A 16,854-nucleotide genomic window follows, 5' to 3' on the forward strand; every position below is an offset into this window, starting at 1 on the left:
CATGGACAGCACACGGATCACATCCGTGTGCTATTCGTGTTTCACGCGGTCTAACGCTGCATGTTGCTGTGGGGGTTGTGGCAAGACACTAACAGGAAATTCGTACGTGACCCCTGTTAGGAGTTGTGTCATTTCATTTTCTTCATTTTTTTTTTTTCAAATGCACTGCTTGAATTGTATCAGCGCGGGAGAAAGTACAGAAATACGATTGAATATTATGCCCTGCAATTCCAGTTTACGTTCTCCTGAATAAACAAAAGGACGGATGCAGCTCTGCTAGAACTGGGCAGGCGCATCCCTCCCCACGTGACCATCCTGTCACCCTACTCATTCCGGACCCTCCTCTTACGCCATTACCTCTGTGCGTGATTACGTCATTGCCGTAGCCGCTCACGTTATGAGAAGAAGGCAATACAGAAAGCTAAATGTTGGCTTTTAACAATAAATAAGAGCGGTGCTGCTATATGACAGTGTTGGGAAGGAGCGGCCTGGGTTTCGGGCAGTCCTGGAGTGCCCTGGAGTAGGGTGGCAGCTGACGGAAATAGTATCTGTAGTTGACAAGAAAGGAGGGGTTAGCGCACGAGCCGTTGCTGTAACCGGAGAGTAGGGGGAGCAGTGAGCTCTGCCCGGGTTGACCGGGGAACATGGCGGCGGTGGAGCTTGAGTGGATTCCGGAGACCCTGTACAACACGGCTATTTCCGCAGTGGTGGATAACTACAGCCGAGCCCGCAGGGACATCCGCAGCCTGCCAGAGAACATCCAATTTGACGTGTACTACAAGGTGACAGCGCAGTGTGTGCTCCATAGATGTGCTGTGTGTTTGTACCCGGTCCGCGCCGTGCATGTATAGAGTGCAGCGCGCCCCGGGTCAGTGTATGTCTTCACTATGTCCCCGTGTGCTCTTAGTTTGCCGGTTTCGCCAATGCCATGTTTTGTTTGACTCTTCATTGTCCAGAATGGGTGAGACTTGGCATATGATGTGCGCTGTCACTAAGCACGCCCAGTGCGCTGTCAGGGACTTATGTACTACTTTTCACAAGGCTTATATTCATGGTCAACTTCCCATTCGCAGCAGGGATGTTATTTGGCTGTACATTGAATCATCACTGTGGATCAGTAGCTCTCCAGCTGCCCTGAGAGTACAACTCCCATCATGTCCTGTAATGACTTTACATGGTCTTAGGACGTATTGGGAGTTGTAGTCCTACAACAGCTGTGGTGCCACACTTTACAGACCATTGATCTATAGGCCACTATGTGCTGGTGATTTGTGCTGGACTCTTCTGTCTTTTTAGTGTAATAATGTAGTATTGTCCGGTCCTGTAAGCCCCTATGTGGGTCACAGACAGGTCAGTTGTTGACTGGTCTATCATTTGATAGTGTGGTCAAGAAAGCATCATTTTTTATTTTATTTCGTTTTTTTAAAATGTGGTCTGATTGTTATCTAAGGGTATGTTCACACACAGTGTTTTCAGGCGTTTTTTTCGTGGCGTAAACACCTGAAAAAAAACCAGAAGCTGAACGCCTTCAAAACAGCTGCCCATTGATTAAAATGGGAAAAATGGCGTTTCGTTCAGACGGGGTGTTTTTTTTTGTTTTTTTTTACGTGGCCATTTGAAAAGACGGAGTGTAAAAAAACACCCCGTAAAAAGTGCATGTCACTTGAGCCCGTTTTGGGGCCTCTATGCATTGTGTGAATCAAAAGACGTTTGATGCTTTAAAAACGGCTGAAAATCAGAGGCTGTTTTCACTTGAAAACGGTTCCGTATTTTACAGCCATTTTTAATTTAGCGTGTGAACGTAGCCTAAGTCACAATTGGGGTATGTTCACACGCAGAGTCAAAAACGTCTCAAAATACGGAGCTGTTTTCAAGGGAAAACAGCCCCTGATTTTCATACGATTTTTGAGCAAGGGTATGTGCACACGATAGCTGGCTTTTATGTCTGAAAAGACAGACTGTTTTCAGGAGAAAACAGCTGCCTCGTTTCAGACGTAAATGCTCCTCGCATTTTGCGAGGCTTCTCTGACAGCCGTAAATTTTGAGCTGTGCTTCATTGAGTTCAATGAAGAACGGCTCAAATTACGTCTGAAAGAAGTGTCCTGCACTTCTTTGCCGAGGCAGTATTTTTACGCGTCGTCGTTTCACAGCTGTCAAACGACGACGCGTAAATTACAGGTTGTCTGCACAGTACGTCGGCAAACCCATTCAAATGAATGGGCAGATGTTTGCCGACGTATTGTAGCCCTATTTTCAGACGTAAAACGAGGTATAAAACGTCTTGTTTACGTCTGAAAATAGGTCGCGTGAACCCAGCCCAACTCGCGTTTTTTACGGTCGTTTTTGGAGCTGTTTTCAATAGTCTATGAGAAAACGGCTCCAAAAACGTCCCAAGAAGTGTCCTGCACTTCTTTTGATGAGCCGTCATTTTACGCGCCGTCTTTTGACAGCGACGCGTAAAATGACAGCTCGTCTGCACAGAACATCGTAAGACCCATTGCAAGTAATGGGCAGATGTTTGCCGACGTATTGGAGCGTAAAACTCCTTCATTACGTCTGAAAAGAGGTCGTGTGCACATACCCTTAGGCCCTGTTCACACGGAGTTTTTTGCAGGAGGAAAATTCCTCCTGTAAAAACTGACCCTGGAGGTTTTCGTGGTTTTTGACGTGGTTTTTGAGGCGGTTTTCCAGGCGGTTTTTCAGGCTGTTTTTGCCGAGGTTTTCACACGCATGAGGCTGGGTTCACACAACCATGTTACGTCCATAATGTACGGGACGTATTTCGGCCGGAAGACCCGGACCGAAGACAGTGCAGGGAGCCGGGCTCCTAGCATCATAGTGATGTACGACGCTAGGAGTCCCTGCCTCTGCGTGGAACTACTGTCCCGTACTGAAAACATGATTACAGTACGGGACAGTTGTCCTGCAGCGAGGCAGGGACTCCTAGCGTCGTACATCACTATGATGCTAGGAGCCCGGCTCCCTGCACTGTCTTCAGTCCGGGTCTTCCGGCTGAAATACGTTCCGTACATTACGGACGTAACATGGTCGTGTGAACCCAGCCTGACATCCTTCTGTCAACGGATCTGTCACCATTGAAATGAATGGTGATGCAAACGGAACTTACTTCACACTTGCCTTTCCGTTGAGGGGTTCCCCTGACTGAAAGCACCGACGGAACCCCTCAGCAGAAACCACGCTGATGTGAACAGGCCCACAAAAAAACATTGTTTTCTGTTTGCATCATCATTGACTTCAATGCTGATGGATCCGTTGCTAATGGGATTCCCTACACTGCGGTATTGGTTCAGTCGAAACGACAGAACCCTTTGCACAACGGGGACAAACAGAAACCATTAGCAACGGATCTGTCACCACTTCACACTTGCCTTTCCGTTGAGGGGTTCCCCTGACTGAAAGCACCGACGGAACCCCTCAGCGGAAACCACGCTGATGTGAACAGGCCCACATTAAAAAAAAAAAAGTATACTTACTTCTTGAATCAATTTCCCAACATCAATGTCCATTCGGTGGTACACCTCTGCTGTCGTCATTTCTGTTCCTGAAATGTTAAAAAAAAATAAAAAAGAGATGACATACATGAACAACTGCATAACAAAATTAAAAATAAAAAAATCTAAAAAAAAAATCTAAAAAAAAAATTTGCACAGCTCCATACATGTATAGCATGTATGAAACATAGGAGCAATTGCACTTACTTGTATTCGATTTGGATGCAGGACTTCGGTTTTCTGTATCCCTGAGTTCTGTCCACGATGTTTTTCAGGCTCCACGAGCAGACAGGAAATGACAGCCCCTTGCTGGGCTGGACTAGCAGCAGGAGACGACTCCTGCAAAACTCTCGGCAATATACTCGTCAGAAAACACCTCACTAGTTCGAGGTGTTTTTTGACGTGTCCCCATTGCTTTCAATGCGGTTTTGGACGCGGAAACCGCATCAAGAAGGGTCATGTCCCTTCTTTTTGCCGCGAGGCGTTTTTTTTACTCGCGGTAAAAAAACGCCTCCGTCTCCCATTGAAATCAATGGGAGTCATTTTGGGTCGTTTTTGGCGCGTTTTCCGACGCGTTTTCCGCGTCAAAAAACTCAGTGTGAACAGGGCCTTACAGAACAAACACAAGCTGACTAAACTAATAAAACACAAACCCTTCTACTGTTCGTCTTTTAGGCTTCTTTCACACTAGCGTTATTATATGTTTACCTCTCTTCTGTCAGAGGAAGAGCGGATCGAAAGATTAAACGGAAAGCAACCGTTCCGTTAGAGTCACCATTGATTTTAAGGGTAATTCTTTGGTTTCAGTTTCTTAGTTCGCTAGGTTTAAGTTTTTTTCTTTTTTTTTCTTGATGGAAGTAAAAGTGCAGACTGCAGAGCTTTTGTTTCCGTTACAAAAAAACGGAAACCTAGCGAGCGGAGACAAACTGAAAGCAACTGAAACAAAAGAATTACCATTATTATTAATGGTAATTCTAACAAAACTGTTGCTTTCTGTTTAATCTTTCGATCCTCTCTGATGGACGAGAGGTAAACTTATACTAATGCTAGTGTGAACTTGGCCTTATTGAGCACATTGAGTAAAAACAGCTGTAAGGCCGGGTATCAGCTGTAAGGCCGGATTCACACGAACGTGTGCGTTTTGCGTGCGCAAAAAAGCTAAGTTTTTTTGCGCGTTGCAGTTCCGTGTGTCATACGTGTTTGCGTGGCTGCGTGATTTTCACACATGCCAGCCTTATGACACGCGGTTTTGATGTTTAGAAAAATAAATTAAGGAAGTGCTTTTATTTTTTGCTTCATTTCTTTATCTACTGTTGCGTGACACACTGAAGTGTGCTGCGCGTGATTTTCACGCACTCATTGACTTCAATGGATGCGTGATGCGCGAATAACGGCCAAGTAGAGGACATGTCGTGAGTTTTACGCAGTGGACATAAGCTGTGTGAAAATCACGGACTGTCTGAACGGCCCCATTGACTAACATAGGTCCGTGCGACGCTCGTGATTTTCTCGTGCGTATCACAGACATTAAATACGCTTGTGTAAATAAGGCCTAATACACAGCTGGCACCCGCAGCGTATGGCGCGGGTTCAGCACGTGAGACGCTCCATTTATTACCCCCTACACCACGACATGCTATTAAGTCGTGGTTCGTGGAGGGTTTAATGCGCAGCGGATGGTGCAGAGTGAAAATTACAATTTTCCACTGATGTGCCATTTTAGTGCACTAGATGTTGTGCCCAGTTTGTGCCACAAATACCTCATAAAATATTAACCGGGTTCTCCCGGGTATGGCGATGCCATATCGTTGGATGTAAACTGCTGTTTGGGCAAGCTGTAGGGCTCAGAAGGGAGGGAGCTGCATTTGGCTTTAGGGAGCGCAGATTTTGCTTGGTAGTAGTTCTGGCGTTTTGCTGGTATTTCAGTTTATAATTTGGGGGCATATGAATTCTGGGCAGAGTACATCAGCGGCATAATAGGAGGATGTAATAATGGGGTAAATAAATAATAATCCGCAGCTATGTGGCCTGTGTCGCACTTATAAATGGCTCCTGATCTTAGCCGCTTCTGGAACGCTCTGCACATTTTGCATCGCCATATTCTGGGAGCAGGAACTTTTTTTATTTTTTCACCACTGTAGCCGTGTGAGGACTTATTTGTTGCGGACAATCTGTAATTTTCATTGGTACCATTTTGGGGTACATACGGTTTTTTTTTTTTTTTTTTAATCCTTTTTTATTCCATTTTTCGGCAAGCCAGGTGACCAAAAAGCATCAATTCTGACAATGTTTTTTATTTATTTTTTACGGCGTTCTTCCTGGGCTATAAGTGACCATTATATTTTATTCTGCGGGTTGGTACGATTACGGCGATACCATATGTATGTAGGTTTCTTTTATGTTTTGCAGCATTTGCGCAATAAAATCACTTATTTATAAAATAAATTATTTTTTGTGTCACCATATTCTGAGAGCCATAACTTTTTGGGTTTTCAGTCAAAAAAAGCTGTGTAAGGGCTTGTTTTTTGCGGGACGGGTTGTAGTTAGTATTGGTACTATTTTGGCGTACATGCGACTTTTTGATCACTTTTTATTGTATATTTTGGGAGGGGTTGTGACAAAAAAATAGTGATTCTGGCATAGTTTTTCGTTTATTTTATTTGCGGTGTTCAGCGTGTAGAAAAAATATTATAGTTTTTTAGTTGGGGTCGTTACGAACGCGGTGATACCAAATATGCGATTTTTTTTTTACGGGTTCATTTTTTTCCTATAAAATACTTATTATAGGAAAAAAAGCAGTTCTTGTTTGTGTCACTTATAACTTTTAATTTTACACTTTTTTTTTTTTTTTCAAATTTTTTTTAATTTTTTTTTAAACATTTTTTCTTCTTCTTCTTCTTCTTCTTCTTCTTCTTCTTCTTCTTCTTCTTCTTTTTTTTCTTTTTCTTTTTCTTTTTCTTTTTCTTCTTTCTTGTCCCACTAAGGGACATTTAGACTTGCAGCTCTGATCGCTGCTGGAATACATTACACTACACACGTAGTGTAATGCATTTCAATTGTCATTGTGACGAGACAGTCACACTGACAGGAAGCCTACGACGACCACCCTCCGGCTGGTCCTCAAAGGCTTCTGTGCGAGGCAGCCCGGAAGCCCTCAAAGTATTCAAAACCGCATTTAGAAAGTTTTTCAACCCTTTAGGCATTTCACAGGAATTAAAGCAAAGTGGAGGTGAAATTTGCAAATTTCAACTTTATTCCATTTTTTTTCTGTTACACAGAAGGTTTTACCAGAGAAACACTACTATATATGTATTGTCCAGATTCTGCAGCTTTTAGAAATAACCCACATGTGGCTCTAGTGCGCTCGTGGACTAAAACACAAGCCCCAGAAGCAAAGAAGCACCTAGTGCATTTTGGGGGATCCTTTTTTTTTTTTATTAGAATATTTTAGGCAGCATGCCAGGTTTGAAGAGGTGTTGAGGTGGCAAAATTTTGAAAACTACACCCCTCATTCATTTATGGGTGTTGTGACCATTTTGACCCCACCGTTTCTACACAGCACGTATTTGAATTGGGCTGTGAAATTAAAAATATTTCATTTTTTCCAATAAGATGTCATTTTTTTATCAAAATTTCTTATTTTCACAAGGAACAACATACCCCATTTTGTTGCCCATTTTGTCCTGAGTGCGGCAATACCCCATTTGTGGTGATAAACTGCCGTTTGGGCCCATGGGAGGGCTCAGAAGTAAAGGACCACCATTTGACCTACTGGGGATTTTCTGGTGCGAAGTCATGTATGCAGAAGCCCCTGAGGTACCAGTACAGTTGAACACCCCCCCCCCCCTACCGAGAAGTGACCCCATTTTAAAAACTACACCCCTTTAGGCATTCTCCTAGAGCTGTAGTGAGCATTTTGACCGGAGACATACACCCCATAAACTGTAATGTGGGTTCTCCAGGGTATGGCAATACCCTATATGTGGCTGTTAATAGCTGCCTGGGCACACAGCAGGGCTCAGAGGGGAAAGATGAGGGGGGATAAGCTGTGCGGAGTGCATCAGGGTAAGATAAATTGGGGTAGATTGAAAATCAAGGGATGGATGATAAATTTTAAAACACTCTTTCATACAGAGCCCTGGTTTTTCGGGACACGTGTCACATTGATATATTGTGTCCTCCCTTATCCCCCCTCTTATAACAGACTTTGCAGCTCTTTTGACTTTCCCTTCTCACCAGTTTGGGGAACTTCTCCTGGAAAGTGTTGCCCTGGTACGAGGTGCGTGGCCCCTCTTCCAGAAGTACTGGGTACCCCCCCCCCTTCTTGGTCCCTAAAGATTAGGTTCTTGATAACCACCTCTTGAAATTCCAGGAAAGTTCCCCTCTGGCCTGTACATCGACGTAGCACGTACACATTGTACAACACCATCTGTATGAGGTGCACGGCCAGCTTCTTATACCACAACACATGGCGCTGTAGAGCTTCAGGACTTGATCGGACAAGTCCACCCCTCCCATGTACCTATAGTAGTCCAGGATGCAGTCTGGTTTGGGGGTCTCTGTACTGGTGTGGCATCTCACTTGGCTTGTACTTGACACACAATATATTGCTGCTAGATTGTGCCCTGCTCTCACCCCTTCTTGTTTGCCCAAGCAGAGTCTTAGGGAGGCCTCTCAGATTTCTTCTAGCAGTGCTGAATGCCGCAGGACTTCTGGGAGCGAGGCAGTTGAAGAGTGGGACGCTGGTATAAAAATTATCCAGGTAGAGGTGGTAACCCTGGTCCAGCAGTGGGTGCACCAAATCCCACACAATTTTTGCATTAACTCCCAGTAAGGGGGGGGGGGGGGCATTCTTGGGGCTGAATACTGGTGTCCGTCGCTTCATATATCCTAAATCTGTAGGTATACCATGATGCACTCTCGCAGCTTACACATCTTCACACCATACCTTGCCCTCTTACTCGGCAGGTACTGGCGGAATTGAAGCCTCCCTTTAAAATGTACCAGGGACTCATCAATAGAAATACACTTCTCGGGGGTGAATGCTTGGGCAAACCGGGCACTGAAACGGTCTAATAGAGGTCTCCGTTTATACAAACGGTTAAAACTGGGGTCATCTCGGGGTGGGCACGGCTCATTATCAGTATAATGTAAGAAGCGAAGTATTGCCTAATTTATTTATTTTTTTAGGTTCCAGTTCAGTTCTGAAGTTGCTTTGAGGGGCCCATATATTAGACACCCCTATCAAACACCCCATTTTAGAAACTAGACCCCTCAAAGTATTCACAACAGCATTTAGAAAGTTTATTAACCCTTTAGGTGTTTCACAGGAATTTAGAGCAAAGTAGAGGTGAAATTTTACATTTTTTTTTTTTTTGTCAGAAAATCCTTTTTATTCCATTTTTTTTTTTCTGTAAAACAGAAGGTTTTACCAGAGAAACGCAACTTAATACTTATTGCCCAGATTCTGCAGTTTTGAGAAATATCCCACATGTGGCCCTAGTGCGGTAATGGACTGAAGCACCGGCCTCAGAAGCAAAGGCGCACCTAGCGGATTATGAGACCTCCTTTTTATTAGGCACCATGTCCGGTTTGAAGAGGTCTTGTGGTGCCAAAACAGTGGAAACCCCCCAAAAGTGACCCTATTTTGGAAACTAGACCCCTTGAGGAATTCATTGTAGTTTTCTTGGGGTGCATGCGGCTTTTTGATCAGTTTTATTCTATTTTAGGTGGCGTGGTGACTAAAAAACAGCAATTCTACTATTGTTTTTTTAAAAAAATATTTCTTTTACAGCGTTCACCGTGCGCTATAAATGACATATTCACTTTATTCTGCGAGGCGATACGATTATGGCGATACCAGATGTTTATAGTTTTTTATTTTTATCTCTTTGGGTATGTTCACACGCTTAACAAAATACGTCTGAAAATCCGGAGCGGTCTTCAAGCGAAAACTGCTCCTGATTTTCAGACGTTTTTGTAACGACTCGCGATTTTTGCAGCGTTTTTGGAGCTGTTTTTCAATGGAGTCAATGAAAAACGCCTCCAAAAACGTCCCAAGATGTGACATGCACTTGTTTTTCGCGGTCGTCTTTTTATGCGCCGTATTTTGACAGTGACGCATAAAATGAAGCCTTGTGGGAACAGAACACCGTAAATCCCATTGCACGCAATGGGCAGATGTTTAGAGGCGTAATGGTGCCGTTTTTCAGGCGTAATTCGAGGCGTAAACGGCCCGAATTACGTCTGAAACCACTACGTGTGAACATACCCTTATGGTGTTTGCACAATAAAATACTTTTTGTAAAAATCATTAACTTTTTGTGTTTCCTTATTCTAAGAGCCATAACTTTTTTTTATTTTTCCATCAAGAAAGCCGGGTGAGGACTTGTTTTTTGCGTAACGAACTGCAGTTTCGATCAGAATCATTTTTAGGTACATGCGACTTTTTTTTTTTTTGGGAGGTGAAGTGACCAAACAATTGTGATTCTGGTGCAGTTTATTTTCTTTTATGGCGTTCACCGCGTGGGATAAATAACAAAATAATTTTGTAGTTCAGGCCGTTACGGACGCGGCGATACCAATAAGGCCTCGTGCACACTTCCGCCACAGTTTTCACGGCCGTTTGTGATGGATCCGTGTGCCCGTTTTAGCGGCCGTGTGCACTCCGTATTTCTGTGCGCCGAGCATGGTACTGTCAAGGGTGCTGAAAGAGTTAATGGGCTGCACTGATCGGCGGTAACTCTTTGAGTAACCTTGACAGTACATGCTCGGCGCACGGAAAATACAATTTTAATGTAATAAAAAAATAATAAATTTCATACTTACTTTCCTCCTGCCCGGCCTCCAGCGATGACGTTTCATCCATGTCGCCGCTGCAGTGGCGGTCACGTACGTCAGGATGACGTCAGAAGGCCGGCCTCCAGGGATGACTCTTCATCCCACGTGACCGCCTCTGCAGCCAATCACAGGCTGCAGCAGCCTCTGCAGCCAATCACAGGCTGCCGCGTCAGTTAGGAAGGCCGGACTGGAGGAAGAAGTGGGACTCGTCACTAAGACAACGACCGGGTAAGTATGAACTGATTTTTATTTTATTTTTAATCAGCAGCCTCTTTTCACTATCAGTGATTGATAGAGACAAGTGGCTGCCGATTAGTGTAATATTTCGGTTATGTTTTTCTGCCCGCCCGCCCGTGTGCCTTCCGTGTGCCTTCAGTTTTTTTGATGGCCCCATTGACTTGCATGGGCCTCACGGTCACGGAATCCTGGACCAAAGTAGGACATGCTCTACTTTGGATCGGAAGGGAGCAACGGGACCGTAAAAAAACCTGAAGTGTGCATGGCCCCATTGAAATGAATGGGTCAGTGTGCTAGCCATCAGAAAAATGGCTAGCACCCTGAAGGAAAAAACTGAAGTGGGCATGGGGCCTTATGTATAGTATTTTTGTGTATTTTTATTAATAATAAAGGACTGATAAGGGAAAAAGGGGGATTTTTACTTTTAAAACTTTTATTTTCTTATTCTTAGGCTTTATTCAGACGAACGGGAAATACGCGCGTGCAACGCGCGTGATTTTCACGCGCGTTGCACGGACTTATATTAGTCTATGGGGCCGTGCAGACATGTGCGTGAGTTTTGCGCTGCATTGGTCCGTTGCAAAAAACTCACGACATGTCCGTTGATTCAGCGTTTTCAACGCATCACGCACCCATTGAAGTCAATGGGTGCGTGAAAACCACGCATGCCGCACGGAAGCACTTCCGTGCGAACTGCGTGATTCGCGCAACAGCTGTCAAAAGGATGAATGTAAACAGAAAAGCACCACGTGCTTTTCTGTTTACAAACATCCAAACGGAGTGTCTTTGCGAAGAGCGAACCCGGACAACCGAACCGAACTTCACCGGGTTCGGCGGAACTCGTTTTGGCCGAACCCGGCAAAAAAATATCCGGTACGCGACGTCAGGAGATAGTCACTGTCCAGGGTGCTGAAAGAGTTAAACTGTTTCAGCACCATGGACAGTGACTACCGATCCCAATGAACGTGTTAAAAAAAAAAACGAAGTTCTGACTTACCGATAACTCCCGGCTTCTTCCTCCAGTCTGACCTCCCGGGATGACAATTCAGTCCAAGTGACAGCTGCAGCCAATCACAGGCCAAGCACAGGCTGCAGCGGTCACATGGACTGCCGCGTCATCCAGGGAGGTGGGGCCAGATGTCAAGAGAGGCGCGTCACCAAGGACGCGTCACCAAGGCAACGGCCGGGAAGTTCTCGGTAAGTACGAACCTCTTTTTTTTTTTTTTTTTTTTTTAACAGGTTGCTAGATATGGTGATCGGAATTCACTGTCGAGGGTGCTGAAAGAGTTAACTGCCGATCAGTTAGCTCTTTCAGCACCTTGGACAGTGACGGGCGTCGGCTAGCCTCATCTCTATGATGGCGGCTGCGCGAAAATCACGCAGCCGCGCATCATACACGGATGACACACGGAGCTGGCAAGTGATTTTTGCGTGCGCAAATCGCCGCGTTTTTTCGCGCGCAAAACGCCGCGTTTTTGCGTCCGCAAAAACGCCACGTTCGTGTGAATCCAGCCTTACACAGCTTTTTTTTTACTTTATTGCTTTGACCCATTGTGGGACTTGAGGGCAGGAGGCCCTGATCGCTATTCTAATACACTGCACTACATGCGTAGTGCAGTGTAGTAGAGCTGTCAGCTACTCACTGACAGCAAGCATAGTGGGTCCTGTCTTTGTCGGGACCCACTAGGCTTCCGTAGATGGCATAGCCGGACGCCATTATTAGGCGTCCGGTTGCCATAGCCACCATCAGTGCCCGCTATCATGTAGCGGGACGTCGATGGTGGTTTAACCCCTAAGAAGCCGCGATCGCTATTGAACGCGGGTTTTAAGGGGTTAATCGGCGGGAACACAGCGATCGGTCCCAGCTATAGGCGCTGCGGCAACCACTACAAGACAGCAGCTGTCACAGCTCCTGTATGTGTCCGGAAGACGGCCGAAATGGCTGTTACTCCCGTGACGTACTAATCCGTCATGGAGCGTGAACGGGATGGTTACCATGAGGGAATAGTACGTAGCTGAGCTATAATTTTTTATTTTTGCGTTGACCTAGTTGTATAAGGTCATGTTTTTTTTGCGCGACGAGTTGTATTTTGGGGTACATATTTATTGATTAACTTTTTTCAACATTTTTTGGGGTGTAATGGGGAAAAAAACATAGATTTACGCCCTTTACTGTGGTATAAATAACATTAACTTTATTCAGTGGAGCATTCCGATTGTGGCGATACCAAATTTTATTTAGATTTTTTTATGTTTTTACTACTTTTACACAGTAAAAACACTTTTTTTTTTTATTTAAATGATTTGTTTTTGTGTCGCCATGTTTTAAGAAGCATCATTGTTTTATTTTTATGCAGATGCTGCTGTAGGGACGAATTCTAGTTTTATAGGTATCATCTTGGAGTACATGCGACATTTTGATCACTTTTTATCAAATTGTTTTGAAGGCAGGATGAACAGAAAACCCCAATTCTGGCATTTTTTAAATGTAATTTTTTATGGCGTTCACCGTGCGGGTTAAATAACGTAATAGCTTTATAGGTGGGGTCGTTACGGACACGGCGATACCAAATATGTGTAATGTTTAACTTTTTTTTTATTATTTTTTTTCTCTAAGGGAAAAATGTGTTTCATAATTTTATTTTTTATTTGGGATTTTTATTTATTAACTTTATTACACTTTTCTGATCGCATTTATAATACACTGCCATACTTCTGTATTGCATCATATTTTCCCTGTCCGTGTAAAACTGACAGGCACCTGCTAGGTCATGCCTCAGGCATGACTTGGCAGGCATCCGCTACAGGCAGATCTGGGGGCCTGTGTTAGGCCCCCGGCTGCCATAGAAGCCATCGGCACCCTGCGATTGCGGGTAAGAGAGGGAGCACCCTTCCTCCAAAACCACTTGGATGCGCCGCTCACTAGTTAACGCCGCATCTAAGGGGTTAAACGGGTGAGATCGACGTTTAAATCTATCCCGTGTGTTAGAGCAGGTGCCCGGCTGTCTTTAGACCGCCCGACACGCTTTAGCCAGCACAGGACACCCGTGCCGGGCTTATGTCACAGCGCCTTGAAAACGCGATGCTCTGGCATAAGTACCCTTAACGGCCACCATAATAAGGCGTATTGGCGGTCGTTAAGAGGTAAAAGGGAACCTGACTGTGCTATGTATGGTGTGTGGGAGAGCAGTGTAACCATTTCTATGTTGTCGGTCATGAAAGTTAATGACTGAAAAATCTATAGTGCTGCAGTCTTGAGGACTCTGGATGCTTTAAGACAGTGTTTCCAAAACTGTGGGTCCTGTTAAGACTTCCTGAGGCGCGCAAGCCACTCACTGATGTCCCGATTTCAACTGTATCTGCGTCCTATGCGGTGTCCTAGTGCATTTATCCTAAAAGCATATCTTCAGGGCAGTATAATATTAATAGATTAAAATATTATAAGTGCCCTATCTCCTACATAATCTGATCGGCGCTGTAATGTAGATAACAGCAGTGGTTTTTATTTTGAAAAACGATAATTTTTGAGCAAGTTATGAACAATTTTAGATTTATGCTAATTCGTTTCTTAATGACCAACTGGGCGTGTTTTTACTTTTTTACCAGCTGGGCGTTGTACAGAGGAGTGTATGACGAGGACCAATCAGTGTCCAATCAGTGTCCTACACTTCTCATGTTCCAGCCCAGCATGATCCACAGCACAGTGATATTGTGCAGTGAAAGAAGCTGGACTGGAACAATGAGAAGTGTATGAGGCTGACCAATCAGTGTCCTACACTTCTCATTGTTCCAGCCCAGCTGCTTTCACTGCACAATCACACTGTAAGGGTATGTGCACACACACTAATTACGTCCGTAATTGACGGACGTATTTCGGCCGCAAGTACCGGACCGAACACAGTGCAGGGAGCCAGGCTCCTAGCATCATAGTTATGTACGATGCTAGGAGTCCCTGCCTCGCTGCAGGACAACTGTCCCGTACTGTAATCATGTTTTCAGTACGCGACAGTTGTCCTGCAGCGAGGAAGGGACTCCTAGCGTCGTATATAACTATGATGCTAGGAGCCCGGCTCCCTGCACTGTGTTCGGTCCGGTACTTGCGGCCGAAATACGTCCGTCAATTACGGACGTAATTAGTGTGTGTGCACATACCCTTACTATGGGCTGGAACAATGAGAAGTGTAAGTCACGGATTGGTCAGTCTCATAGGCTTGCATAGAGAGATTGATCAAACTGCGGCCCGGAGCAGAGCGGCTAACTGTAAAAAGAAAAGCTCCCATAAAAGAATGGCCAAAATTTCAGTTTCTTCCATTATACCCCCAAAAAAGTTAAGTTAAACAATAAATTTATATATACCCCAAAATGGTGCCATTAAAAAAAATACAACACTTCCTGCAATAAACATGCCATCACACTGTTATGTCTACGGGAAATAAAAACTTTATGGCGTTTGAAATGTAAAAAAACAGAATCGCTTGGTCATTAACCCCTTCTCGCCGTAAACAACTTTCAGATTTCAATTTTCGTTTTTTCCTCCCCACTTTCCAAAAGCCATAACATCTTTATTTTTCCGTCGATATAGACCTATGAGGGCTTGATTTTCGCGGGACGAGTTGTCGTTTTTTCTTAGCACCAGTTATTTTGCCATATAATGTAATAGGAAACGGGAAAAAAATTATTTGTGGGGTAGAAAATGAAAAAAACAGCGATTCCTCCATGGTTTTTTTGCGCACCGTTTTTACCAAATTCACTGTGCAATTAAAACAACATGTAAACTTTATTCTGTGGGTCAATACGATTACGGCGATACCCAAAAAATATATAAAAATATGTATTTGATTTATTTTTTTTTCTATATTTTACTACTTTTATAAGTAAAAACTTAAGTGTAAAAAAGAATTTATTTTGTCACCAAATTCCGAGAGCCATAACTTTTTTTTATTTTTCCGTCGATTAAGTGGTATAAGGGCTTATTTTTTGGCGGAATAAGCTGTAGTTTTTAATAATACCATTTTGGTGTACATGGGACGGTTTGATCACTTTTTATTTCATTTTTTGTGGGAGATTAGGTGACCAAAAAATAGAGATTCTGGCATCTACACATTTTTTTTTTTTACGGCGTTCAACATGCGGGTTAAATAATGATATATTGCAATAGTTCAGACTTTTATGGATGCGGCGATACCAATTATGTTTATATAATGCTTTATATATCATTAGGCCCCCAGGAAGTCATAGCAACCATCGCCTCCCCGCGATTGCGTTGCGGGGGGCACTCTGAGCTGTTAGAGGGCGCCGCCCGCTTCTTTCTAACTATTTGAATGCTGCGGTCGCTGTTGACCGCAGCATTTAACGAGTTAAACGAGGGGGATCGCGCTCGAGCGCGATCCCGCTCGTTACTCTGAAGTGTCGGCTGTAACAAACAGCCGACACCGGCATCGTATGGAGCGGGTTCACTCCGTGAGCCCGCTCCATACTTCCCCCTACCCGGCTATGACGTAACTATGTCAGGAAGGGGTTAAGGCTCAAAATAGGCTGGTCACTAAAGGTTTAAATTTTTTATAAAAAATATTATATTTTTTTATTTTGCAAATTTTAACAGTAATGTAATGTTTAATCATGGGACAGCCCCTTAACCCCTTCCCGATATTTGACGTATGGGTACGCCATGGAAAGCTAGTGCTTCTCGCGTTTTTGGCGTTTTTATCCATACGCCAAATGCTTGGCACCGGCTGAGAAGCTGAGCCGGTGCCATCATAGCCGGATGTCAGCGGTATCTTACAGCTGACATCCGGCTGTAATGGCGGGGACCGAAATTAGCTTAGATCCCCGCCATTAACCCCTTAAAGGCAGCGCTCAAACGCAATCGCTGCATTTAAGGTGTTGCAGCTAATCGGAACCCCGGCAATGAAATTCCGGTGGATGTAATGGCAATACTGGCCTCCCGGTCTGCCTAGCACGGAAGCCGTTCAGGGCCCTGCCCGGCGGCGGAGGCTGAAAGGCTTCCGTAGCTGCCGGCAAGATGTTGCCGGCTCCTGAGCCAGCGTCATTAGCGGTGTTTGTCAGCTGTATGTTACAGCTGACATCCACCTATAACGGCAGGAACTGGAACTAGCTCAGATCCCTGCTATTAACCCCTTCGATGCAGCGATCGGATGCGATCGCTGCATCTTAGCGGGTGCTAGCAGATCGCCAGCCCTGACAGGCAATCGGGACTGGCGACTGCTGCTATGGCAACAGGAGACACAATGGCCTCCTGCTCTGC

General features: G+C 44.5%; 1 protein-coding gene across 1 annotated transcript in view; it reads left to right on the forward strand.

The window, feature by feature from the left end:
- Positions 1 to 373: 373 nt before the first annotated feature.
- The window catches only part of APPBP2 (amyloid beta precursor protein binding protein 2), a 71,690-nt gene continuing 55,209 nt past the window's right edge, over positions 374 to 16,854 (forward strand). The window contains exon 1 of the mRNA XM_075853002.1: positions 374 to 782. Within this exon, the coding sequence (XP_075709117.1) occupies positions 645 to 782 (138 nt within the window). The 5' untranslated portion in view covers positions 374 to 644. The remainder of the gene's footprint in view (positions 783 to 16,854) is intronic.

Source organism: Rhinoderma darwinii, chromosome 2 (assembly GCF_050947455.1).
Source record: "Rhinoderma darwinii isolate aRhiDar2 chromosome 2, aRhiDar2.hap1, whole genome shotgun sequence".
Classification (NCBI taxonomy): Eukaryota; Metazoa; Chordata; class Amphibia; order Anura; family Rhinodermatidae; genus Rhinoderma; species Rhinoderma darwinii.